The 15757-nt window shown below is 51.0% G+C and overlaps 2 protein-coding genes and 1 long non-coding RNA gene across 5 annotated transcripts in view; 2 read left to right on the plus strand and 1 right to left on the minus strand.

The window, feature by feature from the left end:
* HOMER2 (homer scaffold protein 2) overlaps positions 1-15757 on the plus strand; it is a 117975-nt gene that overhangs the window by 35946 nt on the left and 66272 nt on the right. The window contains exon 1 of one of the 3 annotated variants that reach the window (XM_059678034.1): positions 14475-14669. The exons of 1 other annotated variant lie outside the window; for it this stretch is intronic. In XM_059678034.1, coding sequence (XP_059534017.1) covers positions 14574-14669 — 96 coding nt within the window. In that variant the 5' untranslated portion in view covers positions 14475-14573. Of the gene's footprint in view, positions 1-14474; positions 14670-15757 lie in introns of those variants that run through there. One more of the 3 variants, XM_059678033.1, reaches the window with a different exon arrangement.
* Positions 837-15757, minus strand: part of PDE8A (phosphodiesterase 8A) — a 412152-nt gene continuing 397231 nt past the window's right edge. The window contains exon 23 of the mRNA XM_059678007.1: positions 837-1081. Within this exon, the coding sequence (XP_059533990.1) occupies positions 1031-1081 (51 nt within the window). The 3' untranslated portion in view covers positions 837-1030. The remainder of the gene's footprint in view (positions 1082-15757) is intronic.
* On the plus strand, positions 1882-7125 carry LOC132222814 (uncharacterized). The gene is made up of 3 exons (XR_009450305.1): positions 1882-3152; positions 4855-4887; positions 5905-7125. It is a non-coding gene; the product is annotated as an uncharacterized LOC132222814 (long non-coding RNA).

Consider the following 15757-nt stretch of genomic DNA (forward strand, 5'->3'; position numbering starts at 1 on the left):
TTGCAGGTTCCTCCCTGGCCTGGGCCCTGGTTGGGGTGTGTGCAAGAGGCAACCTATCGATGTGTTTCTCCCACATCGATGTTTCTCTCTCTTTCCCTCTCTCTTCCATTCTCTCTAAAAGATCAATGGAAAAATATCCTCGGATGAGGATTAACAACAACAACAAAAAAGACGAAGAAGATGCATGACTCGGCTAAATAAGCCAAAAGGGGGTTGATTCACATCTAGAGCCGGATGGCCCCCGGGGGCTAATGACCACTCTCATCCTCACAGGCTTCCTCTGCTCCCCCATGAGTCCCTCTCTGCCCTCCTCAGCCCCACCTCTGCCCTTCCACATGCGCATCCAGGGCTCAGAGACTGTCTGGCTGATGGCTCCCAGGTCCCCCCTCTAAGCTCTCTACCTGCCACATGCAACTGCCTACTGGACATCTCCTCTCCTTTGTTCCTCAGACTCCTGCATCTCAACGTGTCCAACACTGACACTCCTCACTCTCCTCTGATTTGCTGCTATTCCTCTCCCTTGGGGTTCCATATGTCCTTAAGAAGCGTCATCATCTGGTCAGCGTCTCCAGTTGGAAGCCTCAGTGCCACACGGGACTTCACCATTTTCTAACTCAACCTCAGCTTTTAAAAAAAATATATATTTTTGTTGACTTCAGAGAGGAAGGGAAAGAGAGAAATAGAAACATCAATGATGATAGAGACTTATTGATCGGCTGCCTCCTGCATGCCCCACACTGGGGATCCAGCCTGCCACCTGGGCATGTGCCCTGACTGGGAATTGAACCTGAGACCCTTCAGTCTGCAGACTGGCGCGCTAGGGCCCATCCTCAGTCTTTTTTTTTTTTTTTTTTTTGGTACTACATTTATTGAAAGTGTGAAGATAAAAAACAGATTGGTTTTTAAAAGTCAATTTAGTAAATATTCTGTTTGCTATGTTTCTATGACAATATTTGGAAAAAGTGTTCAGTCCTAATTTCTTTTAACTTGTAGAATCACTGGCAAAATACATCAGGTGAGTAGAGCAGTTTCAGAGGTCCAGTTTCAGACAGGAGCCTTCTCTATTTTGGTTCCAGAGGTGGTCGGACGCCCCGCAGCTTCATTTCATCGAGTCCTCTCCAGTATTTAAAATTGTTGTCCAGGTGCTGCGGTGACTCCTGTAGGTCTACACAGTCGTCCCAAGCAGCGTGCATGTCTGTGACGAAGGAGTCAATGGAGATCTGGGACTGGGGGATGCTGCAGGTGTTTCGGTCAAAAGCTGGCATCGCCGCAGGTAAGTCCAGCTTCTTTCCTCTTCGGTCTGAGAAAATACTCCTCCGAGACGCGTGCAGCCCACTCGATGCACTGCTCCAAGGGCCGGCAGGGGTTGGACGCTTCCGCGCACTTGATCATCATCCGCTTGATCGGAGTCCGGTTCTCTGGAGACCGGAGCATCGTGTCTACGTCACCAGGGTTTGGCTCACTCCCCTCGCTTTCCTCCAGCTCTGCCAAGGGCTTGACGACGCTGTTGACAAACTTATTGATGTGCTCGAAGTGCCTGGTCATCTCTGTGGCCGAGACTATGTCGATGATGGCCTGGCGCAGCGTCCGGTAGTCATTCCCCTCCACATTCTTGAAGATGTTGCTCTTGTCCTCCCTGGCGGTCAGCTGGAAGGCCAGGGCCGCGTGGTGGCTCTCCCACACGGCACAGTCGTTGTACAGCACGGCCAGCGGGCTGCCCGCATTGCACAGGAAGAGATTGGTCCTCCCCAGGTGGTCCAGGTCGTGGATGGCGGCTGCGATGAGGGCGGCGGCCTTGTCCACTGAGCCTAACGCTTGCTTGATCCTCTCCTGGCAGAGGAAGTAGGCAGTGGCGTGCAGCACGTGGGCAGCGGCGGTGGAGTTGGGGTAGGGGTTGGAGGAGTGGTAGTTGGCTTCCATAGTCTGCAGCCACAGCCGCAGCGTCGTCTCCGAGCACTTCAAGAATTCACAGACCCCAAAGCGAGCGAAGATTTTGAGACCAAGAAAAGTCAAAGGCCTTTTCTGAGTGGCAGTCTCCAGTTCAAAGACATTAAAGTCCCAGTTGTCATCGTTTTCCATGGCCTCAGCTATCCGCGGTGGGATATCGTGAAGGGACTCGGAGGTGAGTCAGCTGCCCGAAACTTGATGCAGCTTTTTGTTGAGAGCGGATGCTCATTACCACATAGTCTTCGAAAACCGTCAGACATCAGGCCCCCAATGAGGTCCTTGGTGTGAGGATCCCCTTCCTTCGCCCCGAACTGTGGTGAAGACAGCCCCGAGGTTCTCAGAATTTCCAGGACGCGGTCTAAGGCTTCGGTCACAGGCATGGAGCTGTTCTCCTGGGCAGCACTGATGATACTGATCACCTTGGTGATGGGCGCCTCCATGGTCATGGAGTGGATCCGGGCTGTGGAGGAGGGTCGCCTCTGGCTGGCCACTGTGGGCGGGTCAGAATGAACAGACTCCGTGATCTTCTCGGCCGTTGTTCCCTCGGATGATGGACACATAGTGTCTAATTTTTCCTCCCTGTCCAATGACAGGTATTACTTCACATTTTGTGGTACATTATCTCCGTTTTGGGCGTGGTGAACGCCTTGCCACTCTTGTATGTAGTTGTCCTCACTCGTGATTTTAATGGCGTCTTGGCTGTTCTCCAGTGCAGTGAATACTGAATTACAAGCCCTGAGTTTCAGCTGTGACCGCCCCTCTCCAAACTCCAGCTGCAGCAGCTCTGCATAACAGGCCGCCAGGAGGCTGGGGTTCTCCACGTCCTCCTCCTAAAGCCAGCACGAATGAGGGACATCACAGACTCTTCTCCATCCCGCCTGCTACTACACCAACGATAACTGTGTTTTCTGAAACTTTTGTTGCTCCAATAGACCTGCACAGCGTCAGGGCGTCCAGCTGCTGGGGGTTCTGTGGTCGATGATGATGATGTCCTGATTTGCAGCCAGGAAACAGGTCAGGACAGCCTGGACCTCCAGGGCCACCGTGCACTTAAACCCTGCTTTTTCACACGCCTTACGGAGCCCTTCACACTGGCTATCTTCTCTGACAAACGCCAACAGTACCTGTTGATCTGCATGGGCGCAGAAACCTCATGGGGCCAAACTGCACGTGAGATGTTGGACTCTGCTGATAATGAGAACAAGGTGAGTTCTCACGTGATGCACGGGGAGGGGTGGGGAAAATCACCTCCACCTTCGAGTCTCGATGCTGGGGGAGGTCCGCGGGGAGGGCGCCGCTGGTGGTGGCCAAGGCTTCGGGCTCCGGACGGAGCAGGGCGCCCGGCCCGCCCGGGCGCCCGGGTACACGGTCTGGGTGTCGGTACTGCGGGTGCTCGGATGCAGCCCATGCTGGCTGCGGCCGCTCTCCGGTCAGCAAACGTTTGGAGGCAGCGCCACGCCCTGCGCCGAGCGGCAGCCTCCGGGCCGTCGTCTGGGCGCAGCACCCGGGGCGCCCCATCCTCAGTCTTGATGAGTCTGCCCCAGACATGGCTCCGGGGTCTCTCCTCACGTGACCGATCTGCCCCAGCCCAGCGACTCCAGACATACAAACAGGGTTCTGCTGCCGCTGCTGCCGCGGCTCCATGTAACTCCAATGCCTCTCGGAGGGGCTGCAGGCCTTAGAATGAACTCCTGCCCTGTGCCCATAGGGAGGCACTGCTCCTCCGTGGCCCCACAAAGTCCTGGGGTTTCTTAGTTCTCCTCTGGAGCCCAAAGTCTCCAGAATGCCCAGCCAGCGAGCTAGAGTGTGTGCCTTTTTGTTCCTGCTGTTCCCACACTCGGGCTCCGGGCTCCGCACACATCTGCTTGTGTCTAGGCCTGTGGGCTCCGAGCAGGACTGCTCACCCTCAGCTGCACATTGGAACTGCCTGGGGAGTTCAGAGGGTTACCGAGGCCTGGGCACCACCCCGTCCCGTGAAATCATTCTCTCTGGAGGTGGGGCCCTGCCACTGGCATTTTGTCGAGACTCTGGGTGATTGTAATCTCCAGGGGGAGGTGACGGAGTTAGAGCGTGTATTTTCACTCTCCCCGCCCTGGGTTCTCGGAGCTGGGCCGGCGCTGCAGCTCTCCCAGTGGAGGTGTCATCAGGCAGTGTCCCCCTGCTTGGAACCCTCACGGCTCCCTGTGGCCCCCAGAGAATCAGGCCCACACTCCGTGCAGGCCCTTACGCTGGTTCCTGCCTGGCCACTGCCCACCACACCCTGCAGAGCCACCCGGGGACGTGCCCTGTCATCCCCATGTGAGCCAAGCCCTTCAATGCCTTAGCGAGTCCTGGTCTATTTGCCAGAATTGAAATTCCCTTTTTTCCCTCATGGTCCTGCGGAGATAGCCCTTTTTGAAGCCTTCCCCAGGCAGAGTCAGTATCTCATGCACTGGTTACATTACATTTTGATTATTCGGTTGTTTGAGGCGGCAGACTGGCTCAGCATAGGTGCTCAGTTCCGGCTGAGTGGACGGCTGAAGGCCCAGAATCCCCGGGCATCTGGGACAGATAGGCTGAGGGACGCCCTTGATGGTAGGGACCAGAGGAGACTCTCTATAGTTGTCTAACAGCGGTTCTCAACCTTCCTCACGCCGCGACCCTTTCATACAGTTCCTCATGTTGTGGTGACCCCCAACCATAAAATTATTTTCGTTGCTACTTCATAACTGTAATGTTGCTACTGTTATGAATTGTCATGTAAATATCTGATAGGCAGGATGTATTTTCAGGGGTCGTGACCCACAGGTTGAGAACCGCTGCTCTGAGAGCAGGGCCTTGGCTGGATTGGAAACAGAAGGGGCTGCTGATCCCTTATTGACCTGGTGTCATCTTAAAGGGACCGCCCATTGTTTCTTTGACCCTCAGGTGCCCTGAAGCTGTGGAGAGCTTTGGACACAGGTGAGCAAAGGGTTACCTGGCAGAAAGCATGTGTGCTGGTTCCATACAGTTTCAGAATATTCAAACCAACACTTCTACATTTTAAAATGTTGACTATAGCCCTAACTGGTTTGGCTCAGTGGATAGAGCGTCGGCCTGCGGACTGAAAGGTCCCAGGTTCGATTCCGGTCAAGGGCATGTACCTTGGTTGCGGGCACATCCCCAGTAGGAGGTGTGCGGGAGGCAGCTGATAGATGTTTCTCTCCCATCGATGTTTCTGACTCTCTGTCCCTCTACCTTCCTCTCTGTAAAAAAATCAATAAAATATATATATTTAAAAAAATAAAATAAAATAAAATGTTGACTATATAAATACCATTATACCAGTCTTAATTCAGTCACCATAAAGAGTAGAAGTTTCCCCCCAGTTCCACCATTATAGCCAGTAATTGTAATAATACTTACAGTTTAGGGAATGTACCGTATCAGGCACAGAGCTAAGCACTTTACATGTATTATCTCATGTAATATTTCTAACAGTCCAACGCGGGATCCCCATTTTACAGATTAGAGAAAGGAGGCTTACCGAGGTTAAAAGAGCTTGCCCGGTGTCACAGAGATAGTGGCATAGCTGGGAGGTAGCCCCGTTATGACTTCAGTGTTTGTGCTTTTGTCCTATATTGTGTTTTCTATCCTATATTCCTTCTGCTTGTTCCAACAAATCAAAGTTTTCATTTCCTGTACTTCCCGGCCTTGTCCATACATGCTAGTAGTTTTTACATAATTATACTCACAGCACAGCTATCACATAGAATTATTTCCTTTATATCACATACATCATACCTAATTCTTTTTCTTTATATCATAATATAACTTTCGATCATAATCCACATCCAATCTATCACCAAGACCTGCTGAGTCAGACTTCAGTATATATCTCTAATCTGTAATCCACTTCCCTCCATCCCTACCCTTATCTTTGGTCTGGGCTCCAGCTAGAGCCTCTTAACTCTGCATAATTTTACTTATGTCTTCTAGGAGCCTTGGTGATCTTTAAAACAACCTAAGCCAGATCATGCTCCCCCAGCCTGCCGGAGCATTTGGATACATCACAAATCCTTAACCTGGCCTCCGGGTCCTGTGTACGCCTCCCACCTCATCCCATGCCTTGCTAGGCTCACAGCTTTCTAACCCCAGGAGCCTCCTTCGGTTCCTCAAAACTGCCCAGTTCTCCCATCCAAGTACTAACCAGGCCCGACCCTGCTTAGCTTCCGAGATCAGAGGAGATCGGGCGCGTTCAGGGTGGTATGGCCATAGACAAAACTGCCCAGTTCTGTGCCACCTCAGGCCTGTGGGCAGTTTCCTCTGCCTGGGACCTTTTCCCTCCACACTGTGCCCGGCTATTGCTTGTTTGTTCTTCAGGCCTCTTCTTAGATGCCTGTTCAAAGAAGCCGTTACTCACCAGCCCTCTCAGCCTACATTAGGACTCCTTTATTCACACAGATCATACTTTCTACATTTGTGTGATTATTTGATTAATATATTTTACCCAAAAAAACGGTGTTTATTTTGCTGAGCACTTTATCCCTAGTGCCCAGCACAGTACCCGATGCGTAGTAGGTGATCAATATTTGTTTGAAATAATATTTTTTTCTGTTGCTATATGGTCTTCAAAACTATAATCTAAGAGCTGCATAATACCGGATAGTTATCCCTTTAATGGCTTTCCTAAGACATTTGTTTCATATGCAGCTGAAAGAATTGAAGTCTAATGGTCAAGAGAAAAAAATGTTCAAAGTCTCTGGACCAGCCAGCAGTATCAGAAATCTGAACACACTAATAATAACATTATATGTGTACATGGTGAGCCTCATTTTGCTGTTGAAAGAAAAAAAATACAGATTATAGGTTTTGAAATCAATTTAGTGGGTTGTGAGCAGCACAGCTTTTAAAAATAGAACAGAATGAAAAATGTCAGAATGCTTTGCAGGCGAGAAGATAAGGACTGTTTTGTAAAACTTTCACATATATATAACTTGTTTCCGTTTTATGTAATATAACTATAGATAAAGTGGAAGTATGTATTGGTTTGCAGTGTAAAATATACTTCTTTTTTTCATATTTGTTCTTTATTTAAAAATGAAAATGTAAAGGAATATTCTTTACATTAGTAGATAAAGTACATATTGTGCTTGGATTTCATTTAAGTCTGGGTAATTGTATCTTTTTAAACTTAATTAAAAATATTGGTATATCAGATTCATGTGTGTTTGTTTTGTTTTTAAATTAAATCTTTATTGTTCAGATTATTACATTGGTTCCTCTTTTTTCCCACCATAACTCCCCTCCACCCAGTTCCCACCCCGCCCTCCACCCTCACTCTCCACCCACTGTCCTCATCCATAGGTGCACGATTATTGTCCAATAACTTCCCGCATCTCCCACACCCCTTTCCCCCCCAAGAATAGTCAGTCCATTCCCTTTCTATGCCCCTGATTCTATTATAATCACCAGTTCATACTGTTCATCAGATTATTTATTCACTTGATTTTTAGATTCACTTGTTGATAGATGTGTATTTGCTGTTCATAATTATTATCTTTACCTTTTTCTTCTTCCTCTTCTTAAAGGATACCTTTCAGCATTTCATATAATACTGGTTTGGTGGTAATGAACTCCTTTAGCTTTTTCTTATCTGTGAAGCTCTTTGTCTGACCTTCAATTCTGAATGATAGCTTTGCTGGATAAAGTAATCTTGGTTGTAGGTTCTTGCTATTCATCACTTTGAATATTTCTTGCCACTCCCTTCTGGCCTGCAAAGTTTCTGTTGAGAAACCAGTTTCTGACAGTCATATGGGTATTCCCTTGTAGGTAACTGACTTTCTTTCTCTTGCTGCTTTTAGGATACTCTCTCTGTCTTTTGCTCTTGGCATTTTAATTATGATGTGTCTCGGTGTGGTCCTCTTTGGATTCCTTTTGTTTGGGGTTCTCTGCGCTTCCTGGACTTGGAAGTCTATTTCTTTCACCAGGTAGGGGAAGTTTTGTGTCATTATTTCTTCAAATAGGTTTTCAATATCTTGCTCTCTCTCTTCTTCTGGCACCCTATAATTCGGATATTGGTACGCTGGAAGCTATCCCACAGGCTCCTTACACTATCTTCGTATTTTTGGATTCTTTTTTTCATTTTGCTTTTCCGGTTGGGTGTTTTTTGCTTCTTCGTATTTCAAATCTTTGACTTGATTCTTGTGCTCCTCTGGTCTGCTGTTGGGAGTCTGTATAATATTCTTTATTTCAGTCAGTGTATGCTTACTTTCTAGTTGGTTCTTTATCATAACATCGAGGGTCTCACTAGATTTCTTGAGGATCTCACTATATTTATCGGCAGCTTCTAGACAGTTCTTTAAAGACCTTAAAAGTGTGGTTTTGAATTCTATATCCAGCAGTTTGCTTTCCTCCATTTCTTTCGTTTGTGTCCTGTTTCTTTGTCTCGGCATTTTTTATGCTTCCTTGTGTTGAAAAAGTGGTTTTCTGTGCTGAGTGTCCTCTAGGGCCCAGTGGTTCAGCCTCCCCAATTACCTGAGGAGGACACTCTTGGTGCACCTCCTTGTGGGCTTTGTGCAAAGTCTTGTTGTAGTTAAGCCTTGATTGTTGTAGTTATCACTGGGAGGAATTGACCTCCAGGCCAATTGGCTGTGAGAATCAGCTGTGTCTGCAGTGGGAGAACTTCTGTGCTGGAGACACTCCTCTAGGGCAAAACTTGCTTCAGTGGGGCTTTGGTGCTCACTGAGTTTGCCCCCTGAGTGTGTCCTTTATGTTTCCAGGGAGCTGCAAACTGGATGGTCCCACTCTGACCTCCGGGCTTCCTGGCTCCTGGATCTCTAGGGAGGTGCTAATCTAGCCTTTGCCTGCGGCTATTCAGCAAAAGCCTCCCTGCAGGACTTGGGCGGGGTGGGTCCCATGGGGCTAGCAGTTATGGCTGCTGTCAGACTTGCCCTCAGAGGCTCTGCTTCTCAGTGTCCGGGTAATCGCTGCAAGCCCCTCGGAGAGAAAGCTGCCCTCGGGTTCCGACCTATGCCAGACAGTCCTGCTTCTCCCATATGAGTCTGGGTCCCTAGAGACTCGCTGAGAACTGGAGCTCAGAGCCTGAGACTCCCTCCCGATTGAAAACGACAACTGCGCCCTCAGCTGCCAGCCCGCTCCACATGCACCTCCACACCTCAGTATTTTACTTCTGCACTGCACCTCCTCTGAGTCTCGGTATGCTTTTCTCTTTCCTTCTAGTTGTAGAATTTCCACTCAGCCAGCCTTCCTGTGGTTCTGGATGATGTCCGTTCCGTCTTTTAGTTGTATTTTTGAAGTGGTTGTTCGAGGCAGCAAAACTCCGGTGTTTACCTATGCCGCCATCTTGGTTTTCTCCCAAAATATACTTCTTAATGTGGGTTGCAGTTATAAAATGGAGAAGCACAGCCCTGGTCGGTGTGGCTCAGTTGGTGGGAGCATCGTCCCATATACCAAAAGGTTGCGGATTCAATTCCCAGTTGGGTCACATGCCTAGGTTGAGGATTCTATCCATGGTCGGGGTGTGTACGGGAGACAACCGATCAGTGTTATTCTCTCTCTCTCTCTCTCTTCTCCTCTCTCACTCTTTTTTTTTAAAATGTATATTTTTATTGATTTCAGAGAGGAAGGGAGAGGGAGAAAGATAAAAACATCAATGGTGAGAATCATTGATTGGCTGCCTCCTGCACACCCCCTACTGGGGATTGAACCTGCAACCTGGGCATGTGCCCTTGACCAGAATCGAACCCGGGACCCCTCAGTCCACAGTCCTATCCACTGAGCCAAACCAGCTAGGGCTCTCTCTCACTCTTTATCTCTCTCTCTCTCTCTCTCTCTCTCTCTCTCTCTCATCCCTTTCCCTTCTCTCTAAAATCAGTAAGCATGTCCCCGGGTGAGGCTTTAGAAAAATGTATGGGGAAGCAGGATTTCAGTGGCTTGCTTTGAGTGAGGAACACTTTCAGGTCCCCGGTGTCACCTGAGGAGTTACTTGTTCAGGGTTTCGCGTGCTTACCAATGACTCGGTTGCTTGGAGGATTTGGTAGACAGGAGACTCCAAGGGCTACTTTCTTTTCTAATAAACTTTTTATTTTGGTCCAATTCTCGATTTTCAGAAAAGTTATAAGACAATAAAGAGTTCTCATAGACCCCTCACGCGGTTCCCCCTCTCGCTAACATCTTCCACAGCCATGTTGCCCATGGGAGGCACTACACTACAGACGTCAGTGGGAGTTTACCATTATCCTCTTCTCTCCCAGGATCTAATCTGTGATCTAATGTGTATTTTTTTTTTTACATTTTATTATTTTTAAAATATATTTTTATTGATTTCAGAGAGGAAGGGAGAGGGAGAAAGAGAAACATCTATGATGAGAGAGAATCATTGACCGGCTGCCTCCTACATGCCCCCTACTGGCGATCAAGCCCACAGCCTGGGCATGTGCCCTTGACTGGAACTGAACCTGGAACCCTTCAGTCCGCAGGCCAACAACGCTCTATCCGCTGAGCCAAACCAGCGAGGGCTCCAATGTGTATTTCATCATCACATCTCCTTACTCTCCTCTGGCCTGTGACAGTTTCCTAGCCTTCCCTTGTTTTCATGACCTTGACAGTTGGTGGAGGACGGGTCCGGTGTTTTGTCGAATGCTCCTCAGGGTGGACTTGTCTGGTGTGTTTCTCTTGATTAGACTGGGGTTATGGGTTTAGGGGGAAATACCACGCAGATGAGGTACACATCCCATCACGTCCTATCGGAAGGAGCGTGATATCAGCATGGTTTAGCCCTGGTGATGCTGACCTCGATCACTGGGTCGGGGGGGGGGGGGGGCGGTCTGCCGGCTTTCTTCACTGTAAAGTTATTATGTCTCTTGTCCCACACTCTGTTCTTTAGAAGCAAATCACTAAGACACTAAGATCAGCCTACTCTCAAGGGGGGATAGGGGTGTGAGGGTCTTACATTCCACCCGAGGCAGGAGAATCTACACATATTATCTGGAATTATTCTCTAGGGAAGATTTGTCTCCAGTTGTTTAGTAATTTGTATCAGTATGGACTTATGTACATTTATTTTATATTTTGCATTATCATGCTTAGTTATTTATGGTGTTGCTCACATGTTCCAGCTTTGGCCATTGAGAGCTCTTTCAATTGCCTCCTGTGTCCCTTTGACATGCCCTTATCCGTGTGTGTGTGTGTGTTTTGGTTAATCCTCACCTGAGGATATTTTACTGTTGATTTTTAGAGAGAGGGAAAGAGAGAGATACATCGATGTAAGAGAAACACATCGATTGGTTGCCTCCTGCATGTGCCCCAACCAGGGCCCAGGTGGGGAGGAGCCTGCAACCATAGTACATGCCCTTGACCAGAATCGAACCCAGACCCTTTGGTCTGCAGGCCGACGCTCTATCCACTGAGCCAAACCAGCTAGGGCTGTTTGTTTTTGTTTTTTTGAGCACTGCCTTACTTTCTGGCATTACAAGATGCTCTAGGCTCTCTTGTATTTTCCCTGCCCCAGACAGAAGTCAGCCATTTCTAGGAGCAAGCTTTGGAGAGTCTAGAAGCAGAGACATGGAAGTTACCCTCGTGGGCACAGAGGGTGCACAGTGCTTTTCTGACTGGGGTACCTGCGAGGATTAGTTGGCAGCACCGAGCAAGGGCACCACAGAGCTGCCCCATTTCCTTCATTTCTCAGGCCTATAGAGCGCCCCAGTGAGCCACCCTGGTTATGTGATCCGCCCAGTTCGAGTGCAGAATGTGCTCCAGACCAATGGGCAGTGCCTGGCGGGTGGATTCTGGAAGCTTCCTCGGCCCACACGGAACAGCAGGGATCCCTGGTGCCTGAGCTGGTGCTGGTCAAGGCCTGGCCGCCCAGACCTTTGGGAGCATCTCTGCTCTTCTCATCCCCAGCTCTGGATCTACGTATCCCAACAACAGTGTTCATTTTCCCAAGGCTGCTGTTTCAGATTCAGCTTTCCCCCCCGCCTCCTCTCTCTCACGCATGGTCAGTAGGAGTCCTTGCCCCCTTTAGGAAAAGTAGCCCAGCAGGCACGTCCCTCAGCCTGCCTCCCGGCTCTGAGGCTCACTCCTCCCTTCCCCCGGGACTGCCCCTTTCCCACATTTTCATTCTGGCCCCCTTGCTGGGTCCTCTTGCTCAGCCTAAAGGGAGACTCTCCTTGGCCTCGCAACCTCCAGCGAACACGTTTACTTCCCTCTCCCTTCACTTCAGGCCCCTTGAAAGAAGTCACTGCACCATCATCTCCCTTGACAACTGGGGCCATGGCGACCATGTTGATGGGAGATTTTCTCCAGGAAAAGGCTGACTGTGTTGGCTTCAGTGGAGGGGGAGGCGCTGATAGGGAAGTGAAGTGGCCTCTCTCTAAGAAAGATTTCAGGATGATGCAATACTAACCCCGAAGCTGAGGCGAGGCTCTGGTGTCTGGGAATGCCCCTGGGCCCGGAGGCTGCTCCCCACCGGGACAGGAGGGGCAGCCATTTCCAAACTCTGTCTGATGAACCCTTTCCTCTCCTCATTCTGTTGCGAGAGCCTTTACCCAGAGTGACAGCCACTTAACCACGGAGTATTTCACCTCCCGTGGGCTCCCACCTCCAGCGTTGCCCTGCTTTCCGCTGGGGGTGTGCAGCAGCCCTACCCACTGGCATCACCGCATCCTCCCAAGGTAGTGTGGGTGTGCCCTTCCCATCAGTCGAGCAAAGGAAACTCCTGTTCAGAACTTGGACACTTCTTGGCCGCACTATACCCCGAATCAGTCTTCCGGGACCCCCACACCAGCAGAGCTGGCTCCTGCCATTTATTCTCCTTTGTCACTGCCAGGACCTTCCCCCGCCCTGGTCTTTGGGATTCAGCTTGTGATCGATACGTTTCCTCCAGGACCAAGGGCTTATCCCTCCCTGGCTCTAAACGTGAGCTTACAGACACTAGCCCAATTACGTATGTCTGTGGCCTGGCCTATTCGCTATCCATTCATTCAACAAATACTTTTGGAAGATTTTCAGGCACAGTTCTAGGCACTGGAGATACAATATGAGCAAAAAGATGTGGCTTCATAGAGTTTGCCTGGGAGACATATTAAACTAATGATTGTATAAATATAACAGTAAATGCAATAAAGAAAAAAATACAGGAGTTTGCAGTCTTGTCTGGGGTTTCACAGGGAAGTGGCAAGTTAACAGATCTAAAGAATGAGTAGGGCCGAAACCGGTTTGGCTCAGTGGATAGAGCGTCGGCCTGGGGACTGAAGGGTCCCGGGTTCGATTCCGGTCAAGGGCATGTACCTTGGTTGTGGGCACATCCCCAGTGGGAGATGTGCAGGAGGCAGCTGATCGATGTTTCTCTTTCATCGATGTTTCTAACTCTATCCCTCTCCCTTCCTCTCTGCGAAGAATCAATAAAAAAAAAAAAAAAAAAAAAGAATGAGTAGGAATTGATTAGGCAAAGGGATTGGAGAAAATCTTCCTGGACTTCTAGAATAGCGTGTGCAAAGGTCCTGGGGCAGAAAGGAGGCTGGCCAGTTTGCTGGCGTGCAGAAAGCAAGGGGGAAATTGAGAGGCAAAAAGGCTGGGGAGGGCACTGAAGATGCGATGGGGTAGGGCCTTGTATGCATTTGAGTATCCTGGTCTGCATCCCAAGAACAGTGAGAAAGAAGCCACTGAGGGTTTTAAGTGTGACCTGATGAGATTTGTCGTTGTGAAAATTACTGACCAATTGTCAGTGCCGTCCCCCCCCCCCCAAAAAATCAGGGGTTAGCAGGTAAAGTTGTGGTCCCAGGAGAGGTCACAGTGGGTCAGGGTGGCCCTATTCGGTGTGCTTGTTCCTTGTCTTACTGCCCTGAGATGCCAGGCTGGTGGGCAGGCGGTGCGCTCTCAGCAGGTGCCCCTGTGGAAGGCCCAGAGGGTGGACTGGGGTTGGGGTAGTCCCAGTGCTGCCGTGATTCAGGTTCCACTTTTGTCATCTCAGTTTTCCTTGCTCTGAGAATAAGGACAAGCCCGATCAAGCCTCTTTTAAAAGCGATTAATTACCCTCTCGTTAGGAGCCCACCTCCCATCGTTTCTCGGGGAAGAGCCCAGAACACCTGCTGCAGGATAGGGTCCTTCCTGCCAAGCTGGCTTCCGCCGGCCCCTGAGGCACCCAGCAAGATGAGATGGGCTTTGAGGGACATGGCCATGCCCATCTCAGATTCTGAAGACCCCAGCTCTGACCTGAATGTGTGACCTTGAGCCAATCGCTCCTCTTCCTGGGACCTCCGTGCCCTCACCTGCAAACTAAGGGAAGCGACAGAGCCCCCCCTCCACTTGGGGGACTCAGGCAGGATGCCCCCTGACAGCACTGCGCGGAGCTCCTGGGGGGCGAACAGCGGGGGCGCACGGATGCAAAATCGCAAAGGGGAGGGGTCTGCCAGGGAGGCCGGTTGCTACGGTGCGCTCGCACCCCCGCCCCTGGGCTGGGCGCAGGGCCTGGGGGCCACGAGGTTACGTAAGGAGAGGGGCGGGGCGGGGCGGGCACCGCCCGAACGCGGCTGCCCTGCCCCTGGCGGCTCAGCCCCCGCCTGCCCGCCTGGCGGTGGCGGCAGTAGCAGCGCAGCCCGCGGAATGGAGCAGCGCCGGGGCTGAGCCGGGCGCGCACGGGCGACCGCATGTGCTGCGCGGGGAGCAGCTGCCAGGCGGGCGGACAGCGAGCGCCAGAGGCCCCGTCGGAGCCGCCGCGGGCGAGGGAGAGCGCCGGAGATGGGGTGAGTGCGCCCGCCGCGCTGGGGGGCTGCGGGCCTCCGCCGCGTCCGCTCGGAGCCTGGAGCGAGCGCGCCACCGACCCCGCGCCCTCCGCCCCGGGCCCGGGGCCCATCTCCCCAAGCCGCCGGGCCACCGCGCACGGATCGGCGCCCGGCCGGCTCTGCTGCCTCGGCCATGCGGCGATCCCCTCGCTCCCGGGCGCGGTCCACTCCAGGGCCTGTGCCTGTGAGTGTGGGTGCAGTTTCTCCTTCTCCACGATCGGGTTTCTGACAAACAAAATGGAAATCCAAGTTTTCCTGGAAAGGAAATAATAATCACCCCCGGGCACAGGGAGGGTGGACTTGGAGTCTGTTGGCGATGGCTTTGGATGATGGCAGTCGCTGAGGAGCTCGGCGAGGCTTCAGTCTTGGAAGCCGCTGAGATGCTCAGGAGAGAAGTTGACATACTCTGTCGAAGTGACTAATGCTTCTGAGTCTATAAAGTAATTTAAAAAGCAGGATTGATCTCTCCAGGCGCCGCTCAGAGTAGTAGGCGCTGTGAGTCAGGGAGCCAGCCACTGTGCTGCTGGCAGTTAAACTCCTTACATTTGCTCGCCCGTTGTGAGTGCACTTGGAGGATGGGACCTCAGTATTGAGGGAACGGCTGTTACGCCCATTTCACAGGTGAGGAAACTGAGGCCTGAAGTGGTTTGGCACCTTCCCCCAGGTTGGTCAGCTGATATTAATAGAGGGACACTGTGTGTGGGCAGAGGGAAGCCACAGCCTGACAGTGGGTGGGTGGGTGGGGGTGGGGGGATTTGCAAGTGAATCAGAGTTCCTTAATCTCTCTGTCCCTTGCTGCTGCGCTTAGCGTCCTTATCATGACCCAAAGACTTATGCTTTGTGATTCTAGCGAGCTTGCTTTCCTGTATGGGATGGGCGAGGAGGGGAAAGGGGCAAGATTGTCCTGGGGGCCCTGGCCGGTTTGGCTCAGTGGATGGAGCCTCGGCCTGTGGACTGAAAGGTTCCAGGTTCGATTCCGGTCAGGGGCATGTACCTGGGTTGCGGGCACATCCCCAGTGGGGGGTGTGAAGGAGGCAGCTGATCGATGT

This window comes from Myotis daubentonii, chromosome 21 (genome assembly GCF_963259705.1).
Source record: "Myotis daubentonii chromosome 21, mMyoDau2.1, whole genome shotgun sequence".
In the NCBI taxonomy this organism is placed as follows: domain Eukaryota; kingdom Metazoa; phylum Chordata; class Mammalia; order Chiroptera; family Vespertilionidae; genus Myotis; species Myotis daubentonii.